General features: G+C 43.0%; 2 protein-coding genes across 4 annotated transcripts in view; one reads left to right on the top strand and one right to left on the bottom strand.

Annotated features, from left to right (window-relative positions):
* Positions 1-463: 463 nt before the first annotated feature.
* rgs19 (regulator of G protein signaling 19) lies at positions 464-23,668 on the top strand. 3 transcript variants are annotated; one of them, XM_037772148.1, is made up of 5 exons: positions 464-924; positions 15,616-15,788; positions 17,470-17,556; positions 18,808-19,042; positions 22,381-23,668. In XM_037772148.1, the coding sequence occupies exons 1-5, from the start codon at positions 910-912 to the stop codon at positions 22,567-22,569; spliced, it is 699 nt and encodes a 232-aa protein (XP_037628076.1). In that variant the 5' UTR covers positions 464-909; the 3' UTR covers positions 22,570-23,668. The 3 variants fall into 3 exon arrangements, with proteins under 3 accessions (XP_037628076.1, XP_037628078.1, XP_037628077.1); XM_037772150.1 differs by lacking the exon at positions 464-924 and adding an exon at positions 3,047-3,371; XM_037772149.1 differs by lacking the exon at positions 464-924 and adding an exon at positions 3,049-3,251.
* The window catches only part of tcea2 (transcription elongation factor A (SII), 2), a 31,611-nt gene continuing 28,705 nt past the window's right edge, over positions 20,763-23,668 (bottom strand). Inside the window, exon 11 of the mRNA XM_037772145.1 lies at positions 20,763-20,781. The gene's annotated coding sequence lies outside the window, so the exon portion shown is untranslated. The remainder of the gene's footprint in view (positions 20,782-23,668) is intronic.

The following is a 23,668-nucleotide window of genomic DNA, read 5'->3' as shown; positions in this document are numbered from 1 at the left end:
GTCCTCGGTGCGCCCTGACCGCGTCGTGCTGCGGCCCACGTAAAAGGTGCGAGGGGTCTGCGGCAACCCACCCGACCCGTCTTGAAACACGGACCAAGGAGTCTAACGCACGCGCGAGTCAGAGGGTGACAGCAAAACCCCGTGGCGCGATGAAAGTGAGGGCCGCCGAGCGCCGGCTGAGGTGGCATCCCGTCCCAGCGGGGTCGGGCGCACCAACAGCCCGTCTCGCCCGCACCGTCGGGGAGGTGGAGCGTGAGGACCTGAAAGATGGTGACGAGAGGTCAACGTCACGCTGCCGTAAAGTGGTATCGGAGCCGTTTTGCAAGTACGAGTACATGAGCACAGTATCGGACCCGATACCCGATCCTGGTATCGGCATCGCTATCGGTGCATCTCTACTTTATAATATGGGACCTTTAAAACTAAACTCTGTTCTCACACACACACTCACTGTGGCTTCTCTTCTCTCCTTGTGTGTGTGTGTGTGTGCTATTACCTGTGTACACCTGTTTTTGTGGATAAGTGAACCTTCACCTGGATCTTTGGTCATTTTGTGGTTTTTAAATGGTGTGTGTGCGTGTGTGTGTGTGTGTGTGTGTGTGTGTGTGTGTGTTTGTGTGTGTGTGTTTACATGCTGCACGCTCTGGTTTCACACTCATCTGATGAACGTCTGCGTTGGATGTTTATGGGATCATTGTATTTTTGTGTGTGTGTGTTTCGGTGTGGTGTGTTTGCGTGTGTGTGAATGCACGTTTGCACGTACATTTGTGCATTCCCTTGTGTGTGTGTGTGTGTGTGTGTGTGTTTATAAAGGACAGGTCTGAGGCTGAAGGGGGGATGACATGCATGTGTCCGGCCTGCTAACATCGCTGACAGCTCGCACACTAACCGACTGCCCGTCCTCACGACATGACGGACGTCCTGGTAACCAACTGTACTCTCTCTGTCTCCTCTTCCTCTCTCTGTCTCCTCTTCCTCTCTCTGTCTCCTCTTCCTCACTCTGTCTCCTCTTCCTCTCTCTGTCTCCTCTTCCTCACTCTGTCTCCTCTTCCTCACTCTGTCTCCTCTTCCTCTCTCCTCTCTGTCTCCTCTTCCTCACTCTGTCTCCTCTTCCTCACTCTGTGTTCTCTTCCTCTCTCTGTCTCCTCTTCCTCACTCTGTCTCCTCTTCCTCTCTCTGTCTCCTCTTCCTCTCTCTGTCTCCTCTTCCTCTGTCTGTCTCCTCTTCCTCACTCTGTCTCCTCTTCCTCTCTCTGTCTCCTCTTCCTCACTCTGTCTCCTCTTCCTCACTCTGTCTCCTCTTCATGTCTTTATGGATTTCTCTCTTTAGGGGTGTTACTAATGAACCAGTGAGCAGTGTAACTGAGATCTGATGACTGAAGGTCGTCTGCTTTAACTCTGATTCAGTTAATTATCTAAAATCAAAGAACTCTATTTGTAACTTTTAAGTCTTGACATCAGTATATTATATATCATATAAGATATCAGTACGGAGCTGAGAAGTCCCGTATCAGTGTCTCTACTGTTGTCTCTCCCTTCGTCTCCTCCTCTTCATCATTCTTCTAAATGAAACTGTTGACTATATATAACTGCTGTCAGCTCGTCTCCCTCATATCTGCTGTCACGTCTCCCCCCCCCCGTTTGCCTTCTATCTTCTCCTCTTTTTCTCTCGCTCTCTCCCTTAACTTGTTTTCTTATCTCGCTCTCCCCCATTCCTCCCATTCCCTCCACTCTTTTTTCCTCTTCTTATCGCTGCCTCTCACCCGCTTTCCCTCTTCATATCCCCCTCTCTCTCTTTCTCTAGTTCTTCCTCCCACTCCCCCACATTCACTCTCAGCTCTCCCCGTCCTCCCCGTCCTCTCCGCCATACTCGTCCTCTCCGTCCTACTCGTCTGTCTCTGTCTCATCTTTACTTTTCTATGGTTATGAAGTACACTGGAGCTGTGTGAACACGTTGGCCTTGATTGAAGCTATCGGTTTCAGTTCTGTGTGATGTTAGAGGACGTGGTGTTTCCATCAGGTGACCCACCTGAGCTATAATACTCCACCCGGTTGCACTGTTATCAGCCGGCTGCTGTTGGTTTCACACGGGAGGCAAACTCCGGTCTCCTGGGGGGCTTCTGCTCCTGTGATAATTCCTATGGTTGCTAGGAGGGATGCTCATTTTGAAAAATGTTCTTAACCGATAACCGACCCTCGTTAACCGACAAGATTAGTGCCTCTCATGCAGCGGTGTACCAGCTGCAGGAGCACAACAGATATTCATTGACGGGAGTCTCCAGTTCAGCGTCCGGGAGCGTTAACTTAGCAGCTACGATGCTGCGTTCACTGTCTCCAGTTCACCGTCCGGGAGCGTTAACTTAGCAGCTACGATGCTGCGTTCACGGTCTCCAGGCCTCGGGACAGGCCGGTCCAGGTCCACACCAAACTGGGAAAAGCATTTAGTTATGAGCCTGGCTTTGTGCACGAGGGCATGTTGAAACAGGAAAGGGCCTTCCCCCAAAATTAATCATTACTCTAATTGTATATGAAGTATTAAGACTTACCTTCTTTGAAACTTGGGCGTCCAAACCACGGAAACCAGACCCAGAGCACTGCTTTACAATGAGAGGACAACAAGCAGTCCTGCAAACAGCTGGGCTCTCTCTTTACTCTCCTTCATATCAAAGAGTACCGATAGACACACGGCAGAGCTGTGAACACACGTTTGTAACTCGTGCACGGTGTCTGCAGTGTTTCTGTAGCTGCAGGGATACACAGTCAGATTTGTAAAGTTTGGTGTTTCTTGTGAAAGAGAGAGACGTTGACAAGTCTGGACTGGACTCCAGAGGTGTCGTAGTTTCGAGGAAGAAGGAATGTAAATGTCGGGTTTTAGCAGCTTTTCTCTGTAAGCCGCCATCACGGCATGAATGGGCTCATGCGGTCATAACGGGTAGGGTTGTGTGGGTGTAGACACCAGGTCTGATTCATCAAGTTTCAGAAAGAAACCAAGAAGTGTGTCACAACCCTCTGACTCGGTTTCCTGCCTCTCTCTCTCTCTCTCTCTCTCTCTCTCTCTCTCTCCCCATCTTTTCCTGTTGCATTGGACTGCCTGTCGTCTCTCTTCCTCCTTTGCCGGAGTGAAGGCATGTTGATTGATGGAAACGTCGTCGCGATTAGCAAAAAGAGTGTGAGAAAGTAAAGAGAAGGGACCCGTTTGTTCTCTCATTGAGTCGTCCGTCGTTGATCCACCATTGAATCGTCTCGTCTCCGGTGAGCTCTGCTGCTGAAGGGTGTCTGTCTGTGTGCCCACAGTTTAATGTGCTGCTTCCTTTAGCTGGGTTTGGTGCTCTCTTAAAACTTCACAGCTCAACAGAGCAAGGCAGGACCGAGGTTGGTGGTTCGATTCCCTTTCTAAGCTACCAAACTGAATATCGCCTCATTGATGGAAATGTCTGTGATTTACTGCGTCTATGAGGTTATTGAGGTTATTCTCTGTTGTCTCTCTGATTTCAACACCCTGTTAGATCAACTTGAAAACGCATCGTCATCAAGCTTTAGACGAGACTTCTTTGTCTCAGTTCCTGAAAAGTGGACATCTCGGGGATTAGCTTTTTTGCACATTTTGTCTGATAAACGGGAAATGCACATTTTACGTGTTCCGGTTCAGAAGGCTTCAGATGGACTTCACGCTCTCCAGACAGGCATCGGCTTTCTGTAGTTCACTGTTCATCATTTATTTGGATGCCTCGTCGACAACTGCTGTATAAAAAATCTGATAGATTCGTACACTTCCAATACAAACAGTAAATCATACGTTCCATTAAGCACACTATGAAGCTTCCAGTACAGTCAGAGGCCAGCAGGAGGTTCAGATGCTCCAACATGGGAGATTGAAGAGTCCGATTCAGCAGCTTTGCAACTAATGACAAAAGTCCCGTGAATGTTTTAGTGTGTATTTGTACTTATTGTAATATAAGGCTAATATAATGTAATAAAGTAATATAAGGCTAATATAATGTAATAATGTAATATAAGGCTAATATAATGTAATAAAGTAATATAAGGCTAATATAATGTAATAATGTAATATAAGGCTAATATAATGTAATAAAGTAATATAAGGCTAATATAATGTAATAATGTAATATAAGGCTAATATAATGTAATAATGTAATATAAGGCTAATATAATGTAATAAAGTAATATAAGGCTAATATAATGTAATAATGTAATATAAGGCTAATATAATGTAATAATGTAATATAAGGCTAATATAATGTAATAAAGTAATATAAGGCTAATATAATGTAATAAAGTAATATAAGGCTAATATAATGTAATAATGTAATATAAGGCTAATATAATGTAATAATGTAATATAAGGCTAATATAATGTAATAATGTAATATAAGGCTAATATAATGTAATAAAGTAATATAAGGCTAATATAATGTAATAATGTAATATAAGGCTAATATAATGTAATAAAGTAATATAAGGCTAATATAATGTAATAAAGTAATATAAGGCTAATATAATGTAATAATGTAATATAAGGCTACAGCTAACAACCCTTTTCATTATCCATTCATCTGCTGGTTATTTTCTCCATTATTCAAAGACTATAAACAAACGACATGATTGTACGATCAACAGTCTAAAACAGTCTTTACCTTCACCCAGGACTCATGTTACTAACTAGAGCCTGAATGCATCACAATGTAAATCAATGACCCCTCCCGTTAACGTTAGCCGTTAGCTCCGTGTAGGACTGTGCTGCTCACCGGCTGCTAACAGCTAATGCTAACTAGCTCTCGTCCTGCAACACTGATGTGTTGTTCACATTGTAGCGTTATCAGGGAAAGAAAAGCGTGCGTCCCCTGGACCAGCTGATCGTGAGTTCACTACGTCCCAAACACTTTTTCTATCGTCCCTGGGACGACGTTAGCCTCAAGCCTAGACGGTACTCATCAGCACTCATCAGCACTCATCAGTACTCATCAGCACTCATCAGTACTCATCAGTATTTTATCAGTACTCATCAGTATTCATCAGTACTCATTAGTACTCATCAGTACTCATCAGTACTCATCAGTACTCATCAGTACTCATCAGTATTTTATCAGTACTCATCAGTATTCATCAGTACTCATTAGTACTCATCAGTACTCATCAGTACTCATCAGTATTTTATCAGTACTCATCAGTATTCATCAGTACTCATTAGTACTCATCAGTACTCATCAGTACTCATCAGTACTCATCAGTATTTTATCAGTACTCATCAGTATTCATCAGTACTCATTAGTACTCATCAGTACTCATCAGTACTCATCAGTACTCATCAGTATTTTATCAGTACTCATCAGTATTCATCAGTACTGTAGAACAACTAGTCATGCTTTCAGAATTTTGGCATCGACTTGGTACCGAAGTATCGTCTCTTTTAACATCCCTATGAACCGCTGTTATTTGGTGTTTGATATCTTCTCGTGGCTTTTTTCCCATTTTAAACCTTCAGCTGCGGCTCCTGTCCAGAGCTACTGACAGAATGAACAGGTAGAGCTTCAGAGTCTATAGGAAGTGTTGGTGGACAGAGAATGAATAGGTAGAGCTTCAGTGTCTACAGGAAGTGTTGGTGGACAGAGAATGAACAGGTGGAGCTTCAGTGTCTACAGGAAGTGTTGATGGACAGAGAATGAACAGGTAGAGCTTCAGTGTCTACAGGAAGTGTTGGTGGACAGAGAATGAACAGGTAGAGCTTCAGTGTCTACAGGAAGTGTTGATGGACAGAGAATGAACAGGTGGAGCTTCAGTGTCTACAGGAAGTGTTGGTGGACAGAGAATGAACAGGTAGAGCTTCAGTGTCTACAGGAAGTGTTGGTGGACAGAGAATGAACAGGTAGAGCTTCAGTGTCTACAGGAAGTGTTGATGGACAGAGAATGAACAGGTAGAGCTTCAGTGTCTACAGGAAGTGTTGATGGACACGTATCTGCTGTGAGCTGATCCTTTAAAAGACATTGCTTTTAAAGGATCAGCTCACACAAATGACAACATGTCCCCCCCATATGTACCTTCTGTGGTATCTAGCCACGGAAATGGAGTTTTGTTTTGATTTGTCTCTGAGATTTGGGCCCCCCCTCCCCCCAACAAGTCTATCCAGAAACTTGACTTCCCTGTCTGGATAATCCTCTGAGCTTCCTGTGAACTGTCACATTAAGAGTCTCTGGATGTTTCTCTGGAAGTGTGTTAATGGGACGGCAGCATCGTCTGGTTTGGTTTAGGGAGATCCTCTGGAAATGGGCGTGTTGAGGCTCGTATGGTTGTAGTAGTGTGTGTGTGTTGATGTGTGTGTGTTGATATGTGTGTGTGTTTATGTGTGTGTGTGTGTGTGTTGATGTGTGTGTGTGTGTGTGGACACTAGGGCAGAGACGATTCACCTACTATCACCATACCTGGGTACCTGGGTGGTGATTTCTAGTGATTGTTGTTAACTTGTTGACCTCTAGACCATGAAGGGAACCAGATGAATCAGACACTTCCTGGGACATTGACTTTGTAAAATTTCTGAATGAATCCAGTAAAATGTTTGATCTTCAGCATGTATGTAGTCAGAGATGTCCTGAAGTCAAATATATCAGGATCATTGTCAGGAATTATTGATTACATTTATTATCCAGCAACCCAGAAATCAAAGAATAAAGACATTTCCCTCACAGATTAGTGGGATTTTATTTTTAATTTATAAGGGACATGTAATGTTTTATACTTCTGGTGAATATAATCCATCAATCTGATTTCCATAGATGTATTTTGTATATACAGTTCCCTTTGTTAACACCTTATTTTGAAAAGCGGACGTAGTCCCACGTGTCTACTTCCTGTAACTTCTCCAAGGTGGTCTCTAGCTCTCCCATCAGCTCCGTTCTCTTTATCCATCCATGGTCAGCTCCATCGGGGCCGTTTCAATGCAGAGAACACAAATGTCAGTATCTGGGTGCTCTACAGTCGTAGCGTCGGCCCGTTTGACCACGGAGACGAGAGCGACGGCCGGCTCCACCGCCACGTTACCGCCATACCATAACGTTACCTCCATACCATAACGTTACCTCCATACCATAACGTTACCTCCATACCATAACGTTACCGCCATACCATAACGTTACCTCCATACCATAACGTTACCTCCATACCATAACGTTACCTCCATACCTACATAACATAACGTTACCACCATACCATAACATTACCACCATACCATAACGTTACCACCATACCATAACGTTACCGCCATACCATAACATTACCACCATACCATAACGTTACCACCATACCATAACATTACCACCATACCATAACATTACCACCATACCATAACATTACCACCATACCATAACGTTACCACCATACCATAACGTTACCTCCATACCATAACGTTACCACCATACCATAACGTTACCACCATACCATAACGTTACCTCCATACCATAACGTTACCATAACGTTACCTCCATACCATAACGTTACCACCATACCATAACGTTACCACCATACCATAACGTTACCTCCATACCATAACGTTACCTCCATACCATAACGTTACCTCCATACCATAACGTTACCGCCATACCATAACGTTACCTCCATACCATAACGTTACCTCCATACCATAACGTTACCTCCATACCTCCATAACATAACGTTACCACCATACCATAACATTACCACCATACCATAACGTTACCACCATACCATAACGTTACCGCCATACCATAACATTACCACCATACCATAACGTTACCACCATACCATAACATTACCACCATACCATAACGTTACCTCCATACCATAACGTTACCACCATACCATAACGTTACCACCATACCATAACGTTACCTCCATACCATAACGTTACCTCCATACCATAACATTACCTCCATACCATAACGTTACCACCATACCATAACGTTACCACCATACCATAACGTTACCTCCATACCATAACGTTACCTCCATACCATAACATTACCTCCATACCATAACGTTACCACCATACCATAACGTTACCTCCATACCATAACGTTACCACCATACCATAACGTTACCTCCATACCATAACATTACCACATACCATAACGTTACCACCATACCATAACGTTACCTCCATACCATAACATTACCTCCATACCATAACTTTACCACCATACCATAACGTTACCTCCATACCATAACGTTACCTCCATACCATAACGTTACCTCCATACCATAACGTTACCACCATACCATAACGTTACCTCCATACCATAACGTTACCTCCATACCATAACGTTACCTCCATACCATAACGTTACCACCATACCATAACATTACCTCCATACCATAACGTTAACTCCATACCATAACGTTACCTCCATACCATAACGTTACCACCATACCATAACATTACCACCATACCATAACGTTACCTCCATACCATAACGTTACCTCCATACCATAACGTTACCACCATACCATAACGTTACCTCCATACCATAATGTTACCTCCATACCATAACGTTACCTCCATACCATAACGTTACCACCATACCATAACATTACCTCCATACCATAATGTTACCTCCATACCATAACGTTACCTCCATACCATAATGTTACCTCCATACCATAACGTTACCACCATACCATAACGTTACCTCCATACCATAACGTTACCTCCATACCATAACGTTACCTCCATACCATAATGTTACCTCCATACCATAACGTTACCACCATACCATAACGTTACCTCCGTACCATAACGTTACCACCATACCATAACGTTACCACCATACCATAACATTACCACCATACCATAACGTTACCTCCATACCATAACGTTACCTCCATACCATAACATTACCACCATACCATAACGTTACCACCATACCATAACATTACCTCCATACCATAATGTTACCTCCATACCATAATGTTACCTCCGTACCATAACGTTACCACCATACCATAACGTTACCACCATACCATAACATTACCTCCATACCATAATGTTACCTCCATACCATAATGTTACCTCCATACCATAACGTTACCTCCATACCATAACGTTACCTTCATACCATAACGTTACCTCCATACCATAACGTTACCACCTAGCTCTGCTTTTCCTGTCAATGTGTGAAACCCAAAGTGTTTCCATCCTTTACTGGATGTGTAGTGTTTACCACGCTGGATTTAACATGGGAGGGTGCAGGTCGTATCCACGACGACCCTCCAACGGTTTAGACTCTCTGAGGTTTGTTTTGGTTGGCGGATACGGAAGATGAAGCAGATGTATCGATTCTGGTGTTAAAACATCTGTTTAGAAATCATAGAAAACACCCCTAGTGGACACGTGTGGCGATTGTGTACTGTAACTTTGAATGCACGTGTGAGCAGTTGTAGCTTGATTATCTAGTCAGTGTGTGTGTGTGTGTGTGTGTGTGTGTGTGTGTGTGTGTGTGTGTGTGTGTGTGCGTGTTTAACCAGGCTTGTCCATATAAGGTGAGGAGAGGAGAGGAGATGAATTTGGGAGCCTGTCGGCGCAGCCCTCTGGTGAAAAACCTTGAATCTGTCACCGCAGAGCGCTACGAGGCTGGATTTATAGACCCACTTACTGTGTGTGTGTGTGTGTGTGTGTGTGTGTGTGTGTGTGTGTGTATGTGTGTGTGTGTGTGTGTGTGCATTAGCGAAGCTTTAGCAGCACTGTAACATGTCGGGGCAGACGTTTGGAGAAGCTCCTCTCCTCCATAAAACATGTTTTCCGTCTTCCTGTGAAGGATCTGAAGTATGACTCACTAACATCCAAACATCCACCTGTACTGTTCGTCAAAGAGGGTTGTTTGACCACTCAGAGCTTCTCGCTCATGTCATCCCTCCGTTCATTACCCCGGTTGGGACTAGCGCGTTGGTGTTGTATTGCCAATTTTCACAACAAAGAGAATAATAAAAGTCGTCAGTGTGTCAGGTTTCTGTGTGTCAGGATTTTAATTGGAAGACGGATTTAAAAGATTCGGACTTGGTATTTAAAGAACTTCAACAGAGTTCAGCAACATGAAGAACACTGAGTTCAGTATGTTGTATTATTAAATACAACACACAGTTCACGTTGTTTGTAACGTTGTTTATGATATTGTTTATAATATTGTTTCTAATATTGTTTATAACGTTGTTTATAATATTGTTTATAACGTTGTTTATAAAGTTGTTTATAATATTGTTTATAACGTTGTTTATAATATTGTTTATAACGTTGTTTATAACGTTGTTTATAATATTGTTTTTAACGTTGTTTATAATATTGTTTATAACGTTGTTTATAACGTTGTTTATAATATTGTTTATAACGTTGTTTATAATATTGTTTATAACGTTGTTTATAACGTTGTTTATAATATTGTTTATAACGTTGTTTATAACGTTTATAATATTGTTTATAACGTTGTTTATAAAATTGTTTATAATATTGTTTATAATATTGTTTATAACGTTGTTTATAACGTTGTTTATAATATTGTTTATAACGTTGTTTATAATATTGTTTATAATATTGTTTATAACGTTGTTTATAATATTGTTTATAATATTGTTTATAACGTTGTTTATAACGTTGTTTATAACGTTGTTTATAATATTGTTTATAACGTTGTTTATAACGTTTATAATATTGTTTATAACATTGTTTATAATATTGTTTATAATATTGTTTATAACGTTGTTTATAACGTTTATAATATTGTTTATAATATTGTTTATAACGTTGTTTATAACGTTTATAATATTGTTTATAACATTGTTTATAATATTGTTTATAATATTGTTTATAATATTGTTTATAACGTTGTTTATAACGTTTATAATATTGTTTATAACATTGTTTATAATATTGTTTATAACGTTGTTTATAACGTTTATAATATTGTTTATAACATTGTTTATAATATTGTTTATAAAGTTGTTTATAATATTGTTTATAACGTTGTTTATAATATTGTTTATAATATTGTTTATAATATTGTTTATAACGTTGTTTATAATATTGTTTATAACGTTGTTTATAACGTTTATAATATTGTTTATGACGTTGTTTATAACGTTGTTTATAACGTTTATAATATTGTTTATAACGTTGTTTATAATATTGTTTATAACGTTGTTTATAACGTTTATAATATTGTTTATAACGTTGTTTATAATATTGTTTATAACGTTGTTTATAACATTGTTTATAATATTGTTTATAACGTTGTTTATAATATTGTTTATAACGTTGTTTATAATATTGTTTATAACGTTGTTTATAACGTTTATAATATTGTTTATGACGTTGTTTATAACGTTGTTTATAACGTTTATAATATTGTTTATAACGTTGTTTATAACATTGTTTATAATATTGTTTATAACGTTGTTTATAATATTGTTTATAATATTGTTTATGATATTGTTTATAATATTGTTTATAACGTTGTTTATAATATTGTTTATAACTTTGTTTATAATATTGTTTATAATATTGTTTATAATGTTGTTTATAATATTGTTTATAACGTTGTTTATAATATTGTTTATAATATTGTTTATAACGTTGTTTATAACGTTGTTTATAATATTGTTTATAATATTGTTTATAATATTGTTTATAACGTTGTTTATAATATTGTTTATAATATTGTTTATAACGTTGTTTATAATATTGTTTATAACATTGTTTATAATATTGTTTATAACGTTGTTTATAACGTTGTTTATAACGTTGTTTATAATATTGTTTATAATATTGTTTATAACGTTGTTTATAATATTGTTTATAATATTGTTTATAACGTTGTTTATAATATTGTTTATAATATTGTTTATAACATTGTTTATAACGTTATTTGGTTCCAGCGTTCAGATGTGAACATTTGCGGCTCTTCTGTGTTTTATGATTTCTTTTTTTGAATTCCATATCTTTTGGTTTTGGACTGTTGAAGATGTCGCCTCGTGTTGATTCATCTGAAATCATTGATTCAGCCCTAAGTCTTATTCTAGTCTCATCTGAAGTCTTTGAGGAGTTCCAACCAGACCGTAGTGGAGATCAACAGGTGTTTCCTCACCTGAGGGCTTTCTTTAGTGGCCTGACTTCACTGGGATCATTCCTTACATGAAATCATGGACCAAACACGAGAAGCAGTCGGTGGGTTGGTTAGAGAGGGAGGTAATACCGCCTGCAGGTATCAGGGAGGAGGATATGTAGCTGGCTGGATGTTGCTTGTTGAAATTCCACTAAAGCAGCGTTGCATGAGTCAAGTTAGCTAGAAATGAGCAGCTGAAGAGAAAATGATGATAGTGAAGGAAAGATCTTTAATTGAGCGTTCAGTGGGAGATGATCCAGATCCTGCTGCTGTCTACGGATGCTCCGGGATTCTATCTCAGGGACCTCATTACATCACAAGAGCTTCATGACCTTTAGCTGTTTAAAGCATGACAAGTGTCTACACGACCCCGTTTCTCTTTCTCTTATCTCTCATATATATATATACATATAAATATATATACTGTATATATACTGTATGTCTCTCTTTCATTTCATCTGTGTGTCTCTTGATCTCTTGTTGTGACCGCCACCTCTCCGTCACACACACACTCACACACACACACACTCACACACACGCACTCACACACACACACTCACACACACACACTCACACACACACACGCACACACACACACTCACAGTGGGCTGTTGGCGATCAGGTGGTGAGATTACGGAGCAGTAATCTCTCAGATTAATACTTAAAATGAGCGCTTAATTACTTAAACCCTGCTGGCAGACGCAGCTGGAGTGTGTGTGTGTGTTGGTAGACGTACATACAGTACTCTAGCGCCCTGGCGGCGAGTACTCTAACGCCCCGGCGGCGCCTCTCTCTGAATTTAGATTTCATCTTGCGTTATTGGCGTTGTGTGTTCGCCATCTGTGCTGCCGGAGCAGCAGTGATGGTGAACACATTAGAGCAGAGAAGGTGATCGCAAAGCAGCTGACCAGCAGATGTTGCATGAACGTGCACAGAACTGCGTGCATTTAACCTCACTAATAACGTTTACATTTGATTGTTTGTATTGATGCATTAATGAGTGAAATATCAAGTTATTGTCAGGAAAGTCATCAAACATGACCGGCTGTGTTTAAGCAATTAAGAACAAAAACAGGAAACAAGCTCGACCTCCCGACGCGCTCGCCAGCGCTCCACGCTCGCCAGCGCTCCACGCTCGCCAGCGCTCCACGCTCGTCAGCGCTTCACTCTCGCCAGCGCTCCAAGCTCGCCACCGCTCCAAGCTCGCCACCGCTCCAAGCTCGCCACCGCTCCACGCTTGCCAGCCTTTTCAGATTTCAGGTCTTTTTTCAGAGCTCATCAGTAATGGATCGCTGTCGGGGGGGGAACACCATTTCAACCAGTAGAACAGATAAACTGGAGAACATCCTCAACCCCGCCTTTAAGCAAGGCATTAATACTCTTATTGGTCTGTGTGTGTGTGTGTGTGTGTGTGTGTGTGTGTGTACGCGCGCGCGCGCGTGTTTGTGTGCGTGTGTGTGTGCGTGTGTAGCAGGGCGTTGCGGCCCGTCTGCTCCGTCGACCAGGATAAATAAAGATTAAAAAAATATTTACAGAGATGAAGAGTCAAGATGAGAAGATAACTACTGTGTGTGTGTGTGTGTGTGTTTCAGCAGTGAATGTACACACATCACACACACACACACACACACACACAGAGTGGACAGCTGGAGGCTAATGTTAGCTGAGCTGTAGTTTCACCATTTAAGAGAAATGGAAAAATAACAAACACACCCAATCTGATGATGATAGCATCAACACACACACACACACACACCACACACACACACTGCCTGTGTGTATCTGCGTGTGTGTGTGTGTGTGTGTGTTGGCTTACTTCTTTGTACATGTGAATGCACCTTGATGTGTGCGTTTCTTTGTGTGCTTTCTCATTATGTGTGTGTCTGAGCACATGGTCTACACTATGAGCTCACACGTGTGTGTCTGTGTGTGTCTTGACAGTATATATATAAATACTGTATATATACAGTATTTATATATATATACACAGTATGGATATATATATATGTATATATATATATACTCTATATATATCCAGTATGGATATATATAGAGTATACGCCTCTACGGTGCGTTCCTTGACTCTTCGTGACCAGACGTCTCCCCGTTGATCTGAGTTCTGTCTCAGTATTGTGATTGTGTCTTCAGGAGGTCTGCAACCTTTAATAAGCTGTAATAAATAAACGTTGATGCATCATCAGCTGCAGAGATCAGCAGCTCCGGGTCCTTCCTTTGTGTTTGTGTGATCACAGCTCAATCACATGATGCATCACACATTACCCTCTCTCTTTCACTTCCTCTATTCTCTCTCTCTCTGTCTCTCTCTCTCTCCACCTCGACCTGCTGCAACACAGTGCTACTAATGCAATCAATGTCATCTATAATAACACAAGTACTTTAAGTACATGTTGATCATATTTTTATATTTGGAGTTTATGTTTTAGATGGTGGTGTTGGTAATCTCTCTCTCTCTCTCTGTGATGTTGGTACTCTCTCTCTCTCTCTCTGTGATGTTGGTACTCTCTCTCTCTCTCTCTCTGTGGTGTTGGTACTCTCTCTCTCTCTCTGTGATGTTGGTACTCTCTCTCTCTCTCTCTCTCTGTGATGTTGGTACTCTCTCTCTCTCTGTGATGTTGTTACTCTCTCTCTCTCTCTCTGTGGTGTTGGTACTCTCTCTCTCTCTCTGTGATGTTGGTACTCTCTCTCTCTCTCTCTCTGTGATGTTGGTACTCTCTCTCTCTCTCTCTCTCTCTCTGTGATGTTGGTACTCTCTCTCTCTCTGTGGTGTTGGTACTCTCTCTCTCTCTCTCTGTGATGTTGGTACTCTCTCTCTCTCTGTGATGTTGGTACTCTCTCTCTCTCTCTCTCTGTGGTGTTGGTACTCTCTCTCTCTCTCTCTGTGATGTTGGTACTCTCTCTCTCTCTGTGATGTTGGTACTCTCTCTCTCTCTGTGGTGTTGGTACTCTCTCTCTCTCTCTGTGATGTTGGTACTCTCTCTCTCTCTGTGATGTTGGTACTCTCTCTCTCTCTCTCTGTGGTGTTGGTACTCTCTCTCTCTCTCTCTCTGTGATGTTGGTACTCTCTCTCTCTCTCTCTCTGTGATGTTGGTACTCTCTCTCTCTCTGTGGTGTTGGTACTCTCTCTCTCTCTCTCTGTGATGTTGGTACTCTCTCTCTCTCTCTCTGTGGTGTTGGTACTCTCTCTCTCTCTCTCTCTGTGATGTTGGTACTCTCTCTCTCTCTCTCTCTGTGATGTTGGTACTCTCTCTCTCTCTCTCTCTCTCTGTGATGTTGGTACTCTCTCTCTCTCTCTCTCTCTGTGATGTTGGTACTCTCTCTCTCTCTGTGATGTTGGTACTCTCTCTCTCTCTCTCTCTCTGTGGTGTTGGTACTTTACTTCAGTAGTTTGAAGGTAGAATGAGTGAATACTTCTTCCACCACAGTAAACCTCTCCCTCTCTCTCGCTGTGTCTCTGCAGTACACAGGTCCGATCCCGGCCGAGCGAGGGGGCGATCCTGCCATGGGGGGGGGTCGCAGCGAGACCTCGGCACTGAGTGGGACGGGAGGGGGGCGGGGCACGACCACTACCCACAATTCCCAGCGACCCAACGCCTGCTGCTTCTGCTGGTGCTGCTGTTGCAGCTGCTCATGGTAGGACTCACACACACACACACACACACACACACACACATATACACACACACACACACACATACATACACACACACACACACACACACACACACACACACACATACACACGCACACACACACACACACACACACACACACACATAGTGAAGCGTCTCCATTCAAAATAGGGATGCTCATTTTGAATGTTCTTAACTGACACACACCTCTGGAAGTTCCTTTATTACACGGCTGTGTTGAATACTCAATTCTGATTGGTCAATTATGGCATTCTGCGGTCTGTATTTTCTCTACAACAGACCGTTGCTATATATAACAGACCGTTGCTATGAATAACAAACCGTTGCTCTGTATAACAGATCGTTGCTACAAATAACAGACCGTTGCTACGTATAACAGACCGTTGCTACGTATAACAGACCGTTGCTACGTATAACAGACCAGACCGTTGCTACGTATAACAGACCGTTGCTACGTATAACAGACCAGACCGTTGCTACGTATAACAGACCGTTGCTACGTATAATAGACCGTTGCTACGTATAACAGACCGTTGCTACGTATAACAGACCGTTGCTATGTATAACAGACCATTGCTATGTATAACAGACCATTGCTATGTATAATAGACCGTTGCTACGTATAATAGACCGTTGCTACGTATAACAGATCGTTGCTACGTATAACAGACCGTTGCTATGTATAACAGACCACTGCTACGTATAACAGACCATTGCTACGTATAACAGACCATTGCTATGTATAACAGAGCGTTGCTACGTATAACAGACCGTTGCTATGAATAACAAACCGTTGCTCTGTATAACAGACCGTTGCTACAAATAACAGACCGTTGCTACGTATAACAGACCGTTGCTACATATAACAGACCGTTGCTACGTATAATATACCGTTGCTACGTATAACAGACCGTTGCTAAGTATAACAGACCAGACCGTTGCTACGTATAACAGACCGTTGCTACGTATAATAGACCGTTGCTACGTATAACAGACCGTTGCTACGTATAACAGACCATTGCTACGTATAACAGACCATTGCTACGTATAATAGACAGTTGCTACGTATAACAGACCGTTGCTACGTATAACAGACCGTTGCTACGTATAACAGACAGTTGCTACGTATAACAGACCGTTGCTACGTATAACAGACCGTTGCTCGGACCGTACGGTGTGATCACTCAGGTCGTGAGCTTTGTCTTTACATCGTACAGTCGGAGTCGGAGGTAAACAACAACAACGCCTCTATAACCGTTCAGAGTCTGAACAGACCTGCTGACCATCACACACACTGAGTCTCCAGACAGCAGTCAGACAGTAGCGCTGCACTGATCAGCTCTATAGTTCCCACAGGGGAGCTGATTATTTATAGCACTCTCTGTGTGTGTGTCTGTGTGTGTGTGTGTGTGTGTGTGTGTGTATGAAGGTGTGTAGACACCTGTAGCGGCTGCTTCACCCTGCTGTTAACATAGCTGTGGTTAGTGTGTCATTAAACGGGGTGGTAACCTCATTGTACATGCGTTTATAGTTCTGAGAGCAATTACTCTTCTCAGCTGTGGTTTAGTGTGTGTGTGTGTGTGTGTGTGTGTGTGTGCGCGCGCGCGTGCGTGTGTGCTTCCTGCCTGAGAGCAGCTTCATCATGTCAGTCTCACCATCAGGAATGAAGAGGAGAGACGGAGGCGGAGGAGGAGGAAGAGAATATCCCAGGACACCAAGATGGAAACCATCCCAAACTGTGAAGCTTGGTGAGCGCCAACACACACACACACACACACACACACACACACACACACACACACACACACGGGTTGTGTTATGTGCATGTGCTCCAGTGATCCTGCTCCTCTCTGTGCATGTGGGTGCAGGTGGGTTCGGTGTGTGTCTGTAGTTTGACAGGAAGTCTGCATTCATTCAGAATCCGTCGACTCAGCGACTTCCTGCAGAGTTGTGTTAGTTGTGTGTTAGTTGTGTGTTAGTTGTGTGTATGTTGTGTGTTAGTTGTGTGTTAGTTGTGTGTTAGTTGTGTGTATGTTGTGTGTATGTTGTGTGTTAGTTGTGTGTTAGTTGTGTGTATGTTGTGTGTTAGTTGTGTGTTAGTTGTGTGTTAGTTGTGTGTATGTTGTGTGTATGTTGTGTGTTAGTTGTGTGTTAGTTGTGTGTATGTTGTGTGTATGTTGTGTGTTAGTTGTGTGTATGTTGTGTGTATGTTGTGTGTTAGTTGTGTGTATGTTGTGTGTATGTTGTGTGTTAGTTGTGTGTTAGTTGTGTGTATGTTGTGTGTATGTTGTGTGTTAGTTGTGTGTTGATAATGTATAGATAGCATGCTAATATCCTCACAGTTAGCATGTCAGCCACTATATATGTCACTGATCTTCTAACATGTAGCAGCATGCGTGTGAACATGTTAATGTGAACACGCGTGTGAACATGTTAATGTGAACACGCGTGTGAACATGTTAATGTGAACATGTGTTTGAACATGTTAATGTTAATGTGAACATGTTAATGTGAACACGCGTGTGAACATGTTAATGTGAACACGTGTTTGAACATGTTAATGTTAATGTGAACATGTTAATGTGAACACGCGTGTGAACATGTTAATGTGAACATGTGTTTGAACATGTTAATGTTAATGTGAACATGTTAATGTGAACACGCGTGTGAACATGTTAATGTGAACACGTGTTTGAACATGTTAATGTTAATGTGAACATGTTAATGTGAACACGCGTGTGAACATGTTAATGTGAACACGTGTTTGAACATGTTAATGTTAATGTGAACATGTTAATGTGAACACGCGTGTGAACATGTTAATGTTCACACGTGTGTGAACATGTTAATGTTAATGTTAACATGTTAATGTGAACATGTTAATGTTAACATGCTACCTACAAGCTCACATGCAGTTTGTACGTATCGTAGCACGTTAGCTTGTTAACAATAATAAAGAGATGACCCGTCTTCATCGTCTCTGTCTTCGTCTTCCTCAGCACCAAACCCTCGGCGGAGGAGATCAGTCTGTGGTCTCAGTCCTTCGACAAGCTGATGAGGAACCCGGCGGGTCGGAATGTGTTCCGTGAGTTCCTGCGGACGGAGTACAGCGAGGAGAACATGCTGTTCTGGCTCGCCTGCGAAGACCTCAAACAGGAAATCAACAAGGGTGCCGTCGAGGAGAAAGCACGCTCCATCTACGAGGACTACATTTCCATATTGTCGCCAAAAGAGGTAGGAGAGCTGTTGGGGTTACCGCGGTTACGCCGGTGAAGGAACATCCTGCCGGCAGCGTCCTTCAAAATGAACGCTCTGAGCGTCCGCAGCGTTTCTAATCTGGTAGATTTGATTTCATGACGAAGATCACAACGCCGTCTGGAAGCTGAGGGTTAAATCTGGCGTGTCCTTTAAATCTCCGTCTGCAGATTCCCCCCCCCCCCCCGTTAGATTGTACCAGCAACAGATTCATCCTCTCTTCAGTGTCTGTGGGGGATTCCCTGGACGCTTTAGGGGATGTAGATTTAAAGCTTGTGTCATTGTTTAAGTTCCAAGAGATGGTCGCTGGTTAATGACTTCAGGATGTTGAACATCAGAACGCCGCTCCGGGTCTCAGAACGCCGCTCCGGGTCTCAGAACGCCGCTCCAGGTCTCAGAACGGAGCTGATCTGAATTTGGGGTTGTTTCGTTTTCTTCTGTCAGATCTGGCTGAAGCATTTGGTTTTCCAGCGTTGCTTCATCTGTCCAACAGATAATTCCATCTAATGCACCGTACTGATATGATGATGGTTTCCAGTGGAGCCGCCATCAGGATCTCATTCCCACTCGGGAAATGGATCGACGCCATGCCGTGAAATTTCCTGAGCCCGTTCCATCTGCTCCCCATGAAACGTTCCTGCTCCCCATGAAGCGTTCCTGCTCCCCATGAAATGTTCCTGCTCCCCATGAAGCGTTCCTGCTCCCCATGAAGCGTTCCTGCTCCCCATGAAACGTTCCTGCTCCCCATGAAGCGTTCCTGCTCCCCATGAAGCGTTCCTGCTCCCCATGAAGCGTTCCTGCTCCCCATGAAACGTTCCTGCTCCCCATGAAGCGTTCCTGCTCCCCATGAACGTTCCTGCTCCCCATGAAGCGTTCCTGCTCCCCATGAAACGTTCCTGCTCCCCATGAAATGTTCCTGCTCCCCATGAAGCGTTCCTGCTCCCCATGAAGCGTTCCTGCTCCCCATGAAGCGTTCCTGCTCCCCATGAAACGTTCCTGCTCCCCATGAAGCGTTCCTGCTCCCCATGAAGCGTTCCTGCTCCCCATGAAGCGTTCCTGCTCCCCATGAAACGTTCCTGCTCCCCATGAAGCGTTCCTGCTCCCCATGAAGCGTTCCTGCTCCCCATGAAACGTTCCTGCTCCCCATGAAGCGTTCCTGCTCCCCATGAAACGTTCCTGCTCCCCATGAAGCGTTCCTGCTCCCCATGAAGCGTTCCTGCTCCCCATGAAGCGTTCCTGCTCCCCATGAAGCGTTCCTGCTCCCCATGAAGCGTTCCTGCTCCCCATGAAACGTTCCTGCTCCCCATGAAGCGTTCCTGCTCCCCATGAAGCGTTCCTGCTCCCCAGATCATGAACCCTTTCCATTCCTCCGTCGACAGCCGTGGACGAAGGCATCATGTTGACATGTCTGTCCAGGCCGACCTGCTCCGCCAGTCTTCCCTCCAAGCCGTCCATGTTGAAATGAAAAGCGCAGCGTGAGCAGTCGGCGCGTCGTTACAAAACTTCAGAGGTGCACGACAAACCACCGCGACAACTAGCGGAGCCTTCTCACACCGCGGGAACGCCGGCTTCACTACGGCGACCAGGAACCAGCTTTACATCTCCACTGCTGCTTTATCCTGAATTCAATGTTGGTGCACGTGATGCTGCACGTTTTGATTGGTCAGCTGTTCTGCACGTGCTCAGTGTTCACACACACACACACACACACACACATGGTGACTGTGTTAAAGTTTGGGGGCTGTAGTTCTATTTATAACTGACTGACTGTGGTCGCTTTATTTAGTAGAAGCACTGGAGGCTGCATCCCCAGTGTGTGTGTGTGTGTGTGTGTGTGTGTTTACAGGAAGCTATAAATTGCTGCTCTCATCACCTCCTGGCACATTAGAGTACAGAGATATCCAGACGTGTGAGTCTGTCTGTCTGTCTGCATGTCTGACCTTGGTAGGATGCCCATCTCTCTCTCTCTGTGTGTGTGTGTGTGTGTTTGTGTGTGTGTGTTTCCTAAATAAGAGCAGAGGGAGAACATAAGAGAAGGCTTGTGGTTCTATAAGTATCTGTGGGGCCTCTCAGAGTCCCAGGAGCTGGTAGCTGAACGTCTTTATGCCTCTATGGAAGTCCATTAACAACAAAACTACTCTGAACTTTAACACAGATTGATTTCAACTGTTGTCGTCTGGACCGCCGCAGAGGGAACGTCTGGGGGGGGGTGTAACTGAAGCTGCGGTTGGCTCAGTCTCTCCAGATTTTACTGCGCATGTGTTGAACCCCCAAAGATATGACGCGATGATGATGATTATGATGATGATGATTATGATGATGATGATGATGATGATGATGATGATGATGATGACACGTGACCCAGCCTCCTCCAACAGGCCTTGATTGGCTGTTGCTCTTTCAAAATGAAAAGGCGGGAACAGTCCTTTATGCAAATGAGCCCGTCCAAGGCGACGAGTCCGCCTCACCAAACTTGGACGGAGCTGTGAAACTAGATGATCTAGTTCTATAATGAGACCAGACTCAGCGGTGACATCATCGCCTGTTTCTCTCTTTAGATGTTGTCAGAAGTAGATTTTGGAGGATCGTTCTGACGGAGTAACAGGAAGTTTACGAGCAGGCCGCCACGTTGTTTCCTGTTTGAAGCGGCGAGCAGAGAACCAATCAGGTACGAGAGGGTACGTCACCGCTTGGACGGCCAGTTGAGTGGAGCAGAGCGTCCCCTAGTGTCCTCGCCGGACCTGGTGGACGTCAACCGCTGGATTTAACATTAGAGACACGACCGCCGACTATTAGTGGAACTAGAGACCCAACACGGTCCAGAGAGACTCGGTCTGGACCCGGTCTGGTTCTACCTGCTTCTGTTCAGTGACAGACCAGAGATACAAACAACTGCAAAGTAATAATTATAAAGTAATACTAATATTAATTAATATCTAAATCAATAATAACAGAACAATAAGTAAATAAATATATTTATAAAAATAAAATAAATAATACTTAACAAAATAAAGAACGATAATAGAAATAAATAAATAAACCAGATCCATAGACAGATGATGAGGTGCATTATGAGTTCTGAGGTTGAAACCAGAACTCACTGAACTAAAGGAAACCCAGGTTCTCCCCGACTGAGAACCCGGGTTCACCCCGACTGAGAACCCGGGTTCTCCCCGACTGAGAACCCGGGTTCTCCCCGACTGAGAACGTCCACACTGGAAACGGTGAGACGTTTAGTAGACTGACAGAAGAATGTCTCCACCTGTCCTTTAATGTGTCGTCTTCTCTCTCTAATAACTCAACTGATGTCCTTCCAGGTGAGTCTGGACGCCCGGGTCCGAGAGGTGATCAACAGGAAGATGCAGGACCCGACGCCTCAAGCCTTCGAAGACGCCCAGCTCCAGATCTACACGCTGATGCACAGGGACTCCTACCCACGATTCCTCTCCTCCAGCATCTACAAGACACTGGTCCACGGCGGCTCGCGGACCTCCTCTGAATCCTAGTCCCACACCTCCTCCTCCTCCTCCTCTCCTCCTCCTCCTCCTCCTCTCATCCTCTCATCCTGATGCCAGACCATTTCATCCGTTCTCCAGCTCCGTCTCCTCTCAGTACTAAACTTTCCAAGAATGATCAGACGGCTCCTCAGTTCACTTCTCTGAATCCCAAATATCTCTAATTACTGCCAAGACTTCTTCTCCATCTCCTCAACCTTCACCTCCTCTCATCTCTCCTCTCCAGTTTACTCCTCTCCTCTTTATTCCTTCCATCATCTACTCTTCATCATCATAGTATACAAAAACAGGTTAAATTCAATCAGACAACAAAGATCAGTTGAACAATATCTTATAAATATGTAAAATCACCATCCGAGGACGTGAAATTAATTAATTACATTTTAATCAACTATTTCTAATTATTTATTTATTTTAGTTAATTCAACTGATATTTGACTCAAATTGTATTTATATTGTTTTTTAATATAGACTGCTAACAAAATAAACTTTTTTGATCAGTGGAGGAAGGAGGTTGCACGCGCTGTTTCCAAAGAATAGTAGTCCGGTCCGGTCCGGTCTGGTCCGGTGCTCACAGAACAGGAGAGACTTCAGTTCTAAACCCACTGCAGCATTCAGATCAGGAGTCTCTGGGAGTCCCCAGCCTGCTCTGAATGAGCTCCTGATTAGAGGAGGAGGTTATTTAAGAGGACGGGAGTCTCAGATCTGTTTGACTCTGATGAACGACGAGCACATGGCGTCAAAATGTTCCTGATCAGTTTGACAAGAAAAAGAAATCTTAACCTCAAAGGTCCACTTACCGTCTTTTTATCTGGAGATTTCATCCACATCTCACAGTCTTCCTCAGTGGACGGACAGTTTGAACAGCTTGAATGTTCTGAGCTAAACGTCCACCTGCTGAGGAAGACTGTTCACAAACAGCTAAGATACTGACAGGTACTGGTTCTGATTAGGAGATTTAACACTTAAGGGACTTAAGGGTATTTAAGGGAAGCACATTCCAGATTTCAAAATCAAGGAGGACCAAATCCTTGTCAACATGTCCCTTGTTTAAGCGGCCCAGAGGGAGACGTGTTGGATAGAAACACCC

Source organism: Sebastes umbrosus, chromosome 6 (assembly GCF_015220745.1).
Source record: "Sebastes umbrosus isolate fSebUmb1 chromosome 6, fSebUmb1.pri, whole genome shotgun sequence".
NCBI classification, from domain to species: domain Eukaryota; kingdom Metazoa; phylum Chordata; class Actinopteri; order Perciformes; family Sebastidae; genus Sebastes; species Sebastes umbrosus.
The sequence above is the reverse complement of the archived record's forward strand: the minus strand, read 5'-3'. Positions and strand labels throughout refer to the sequence as shown.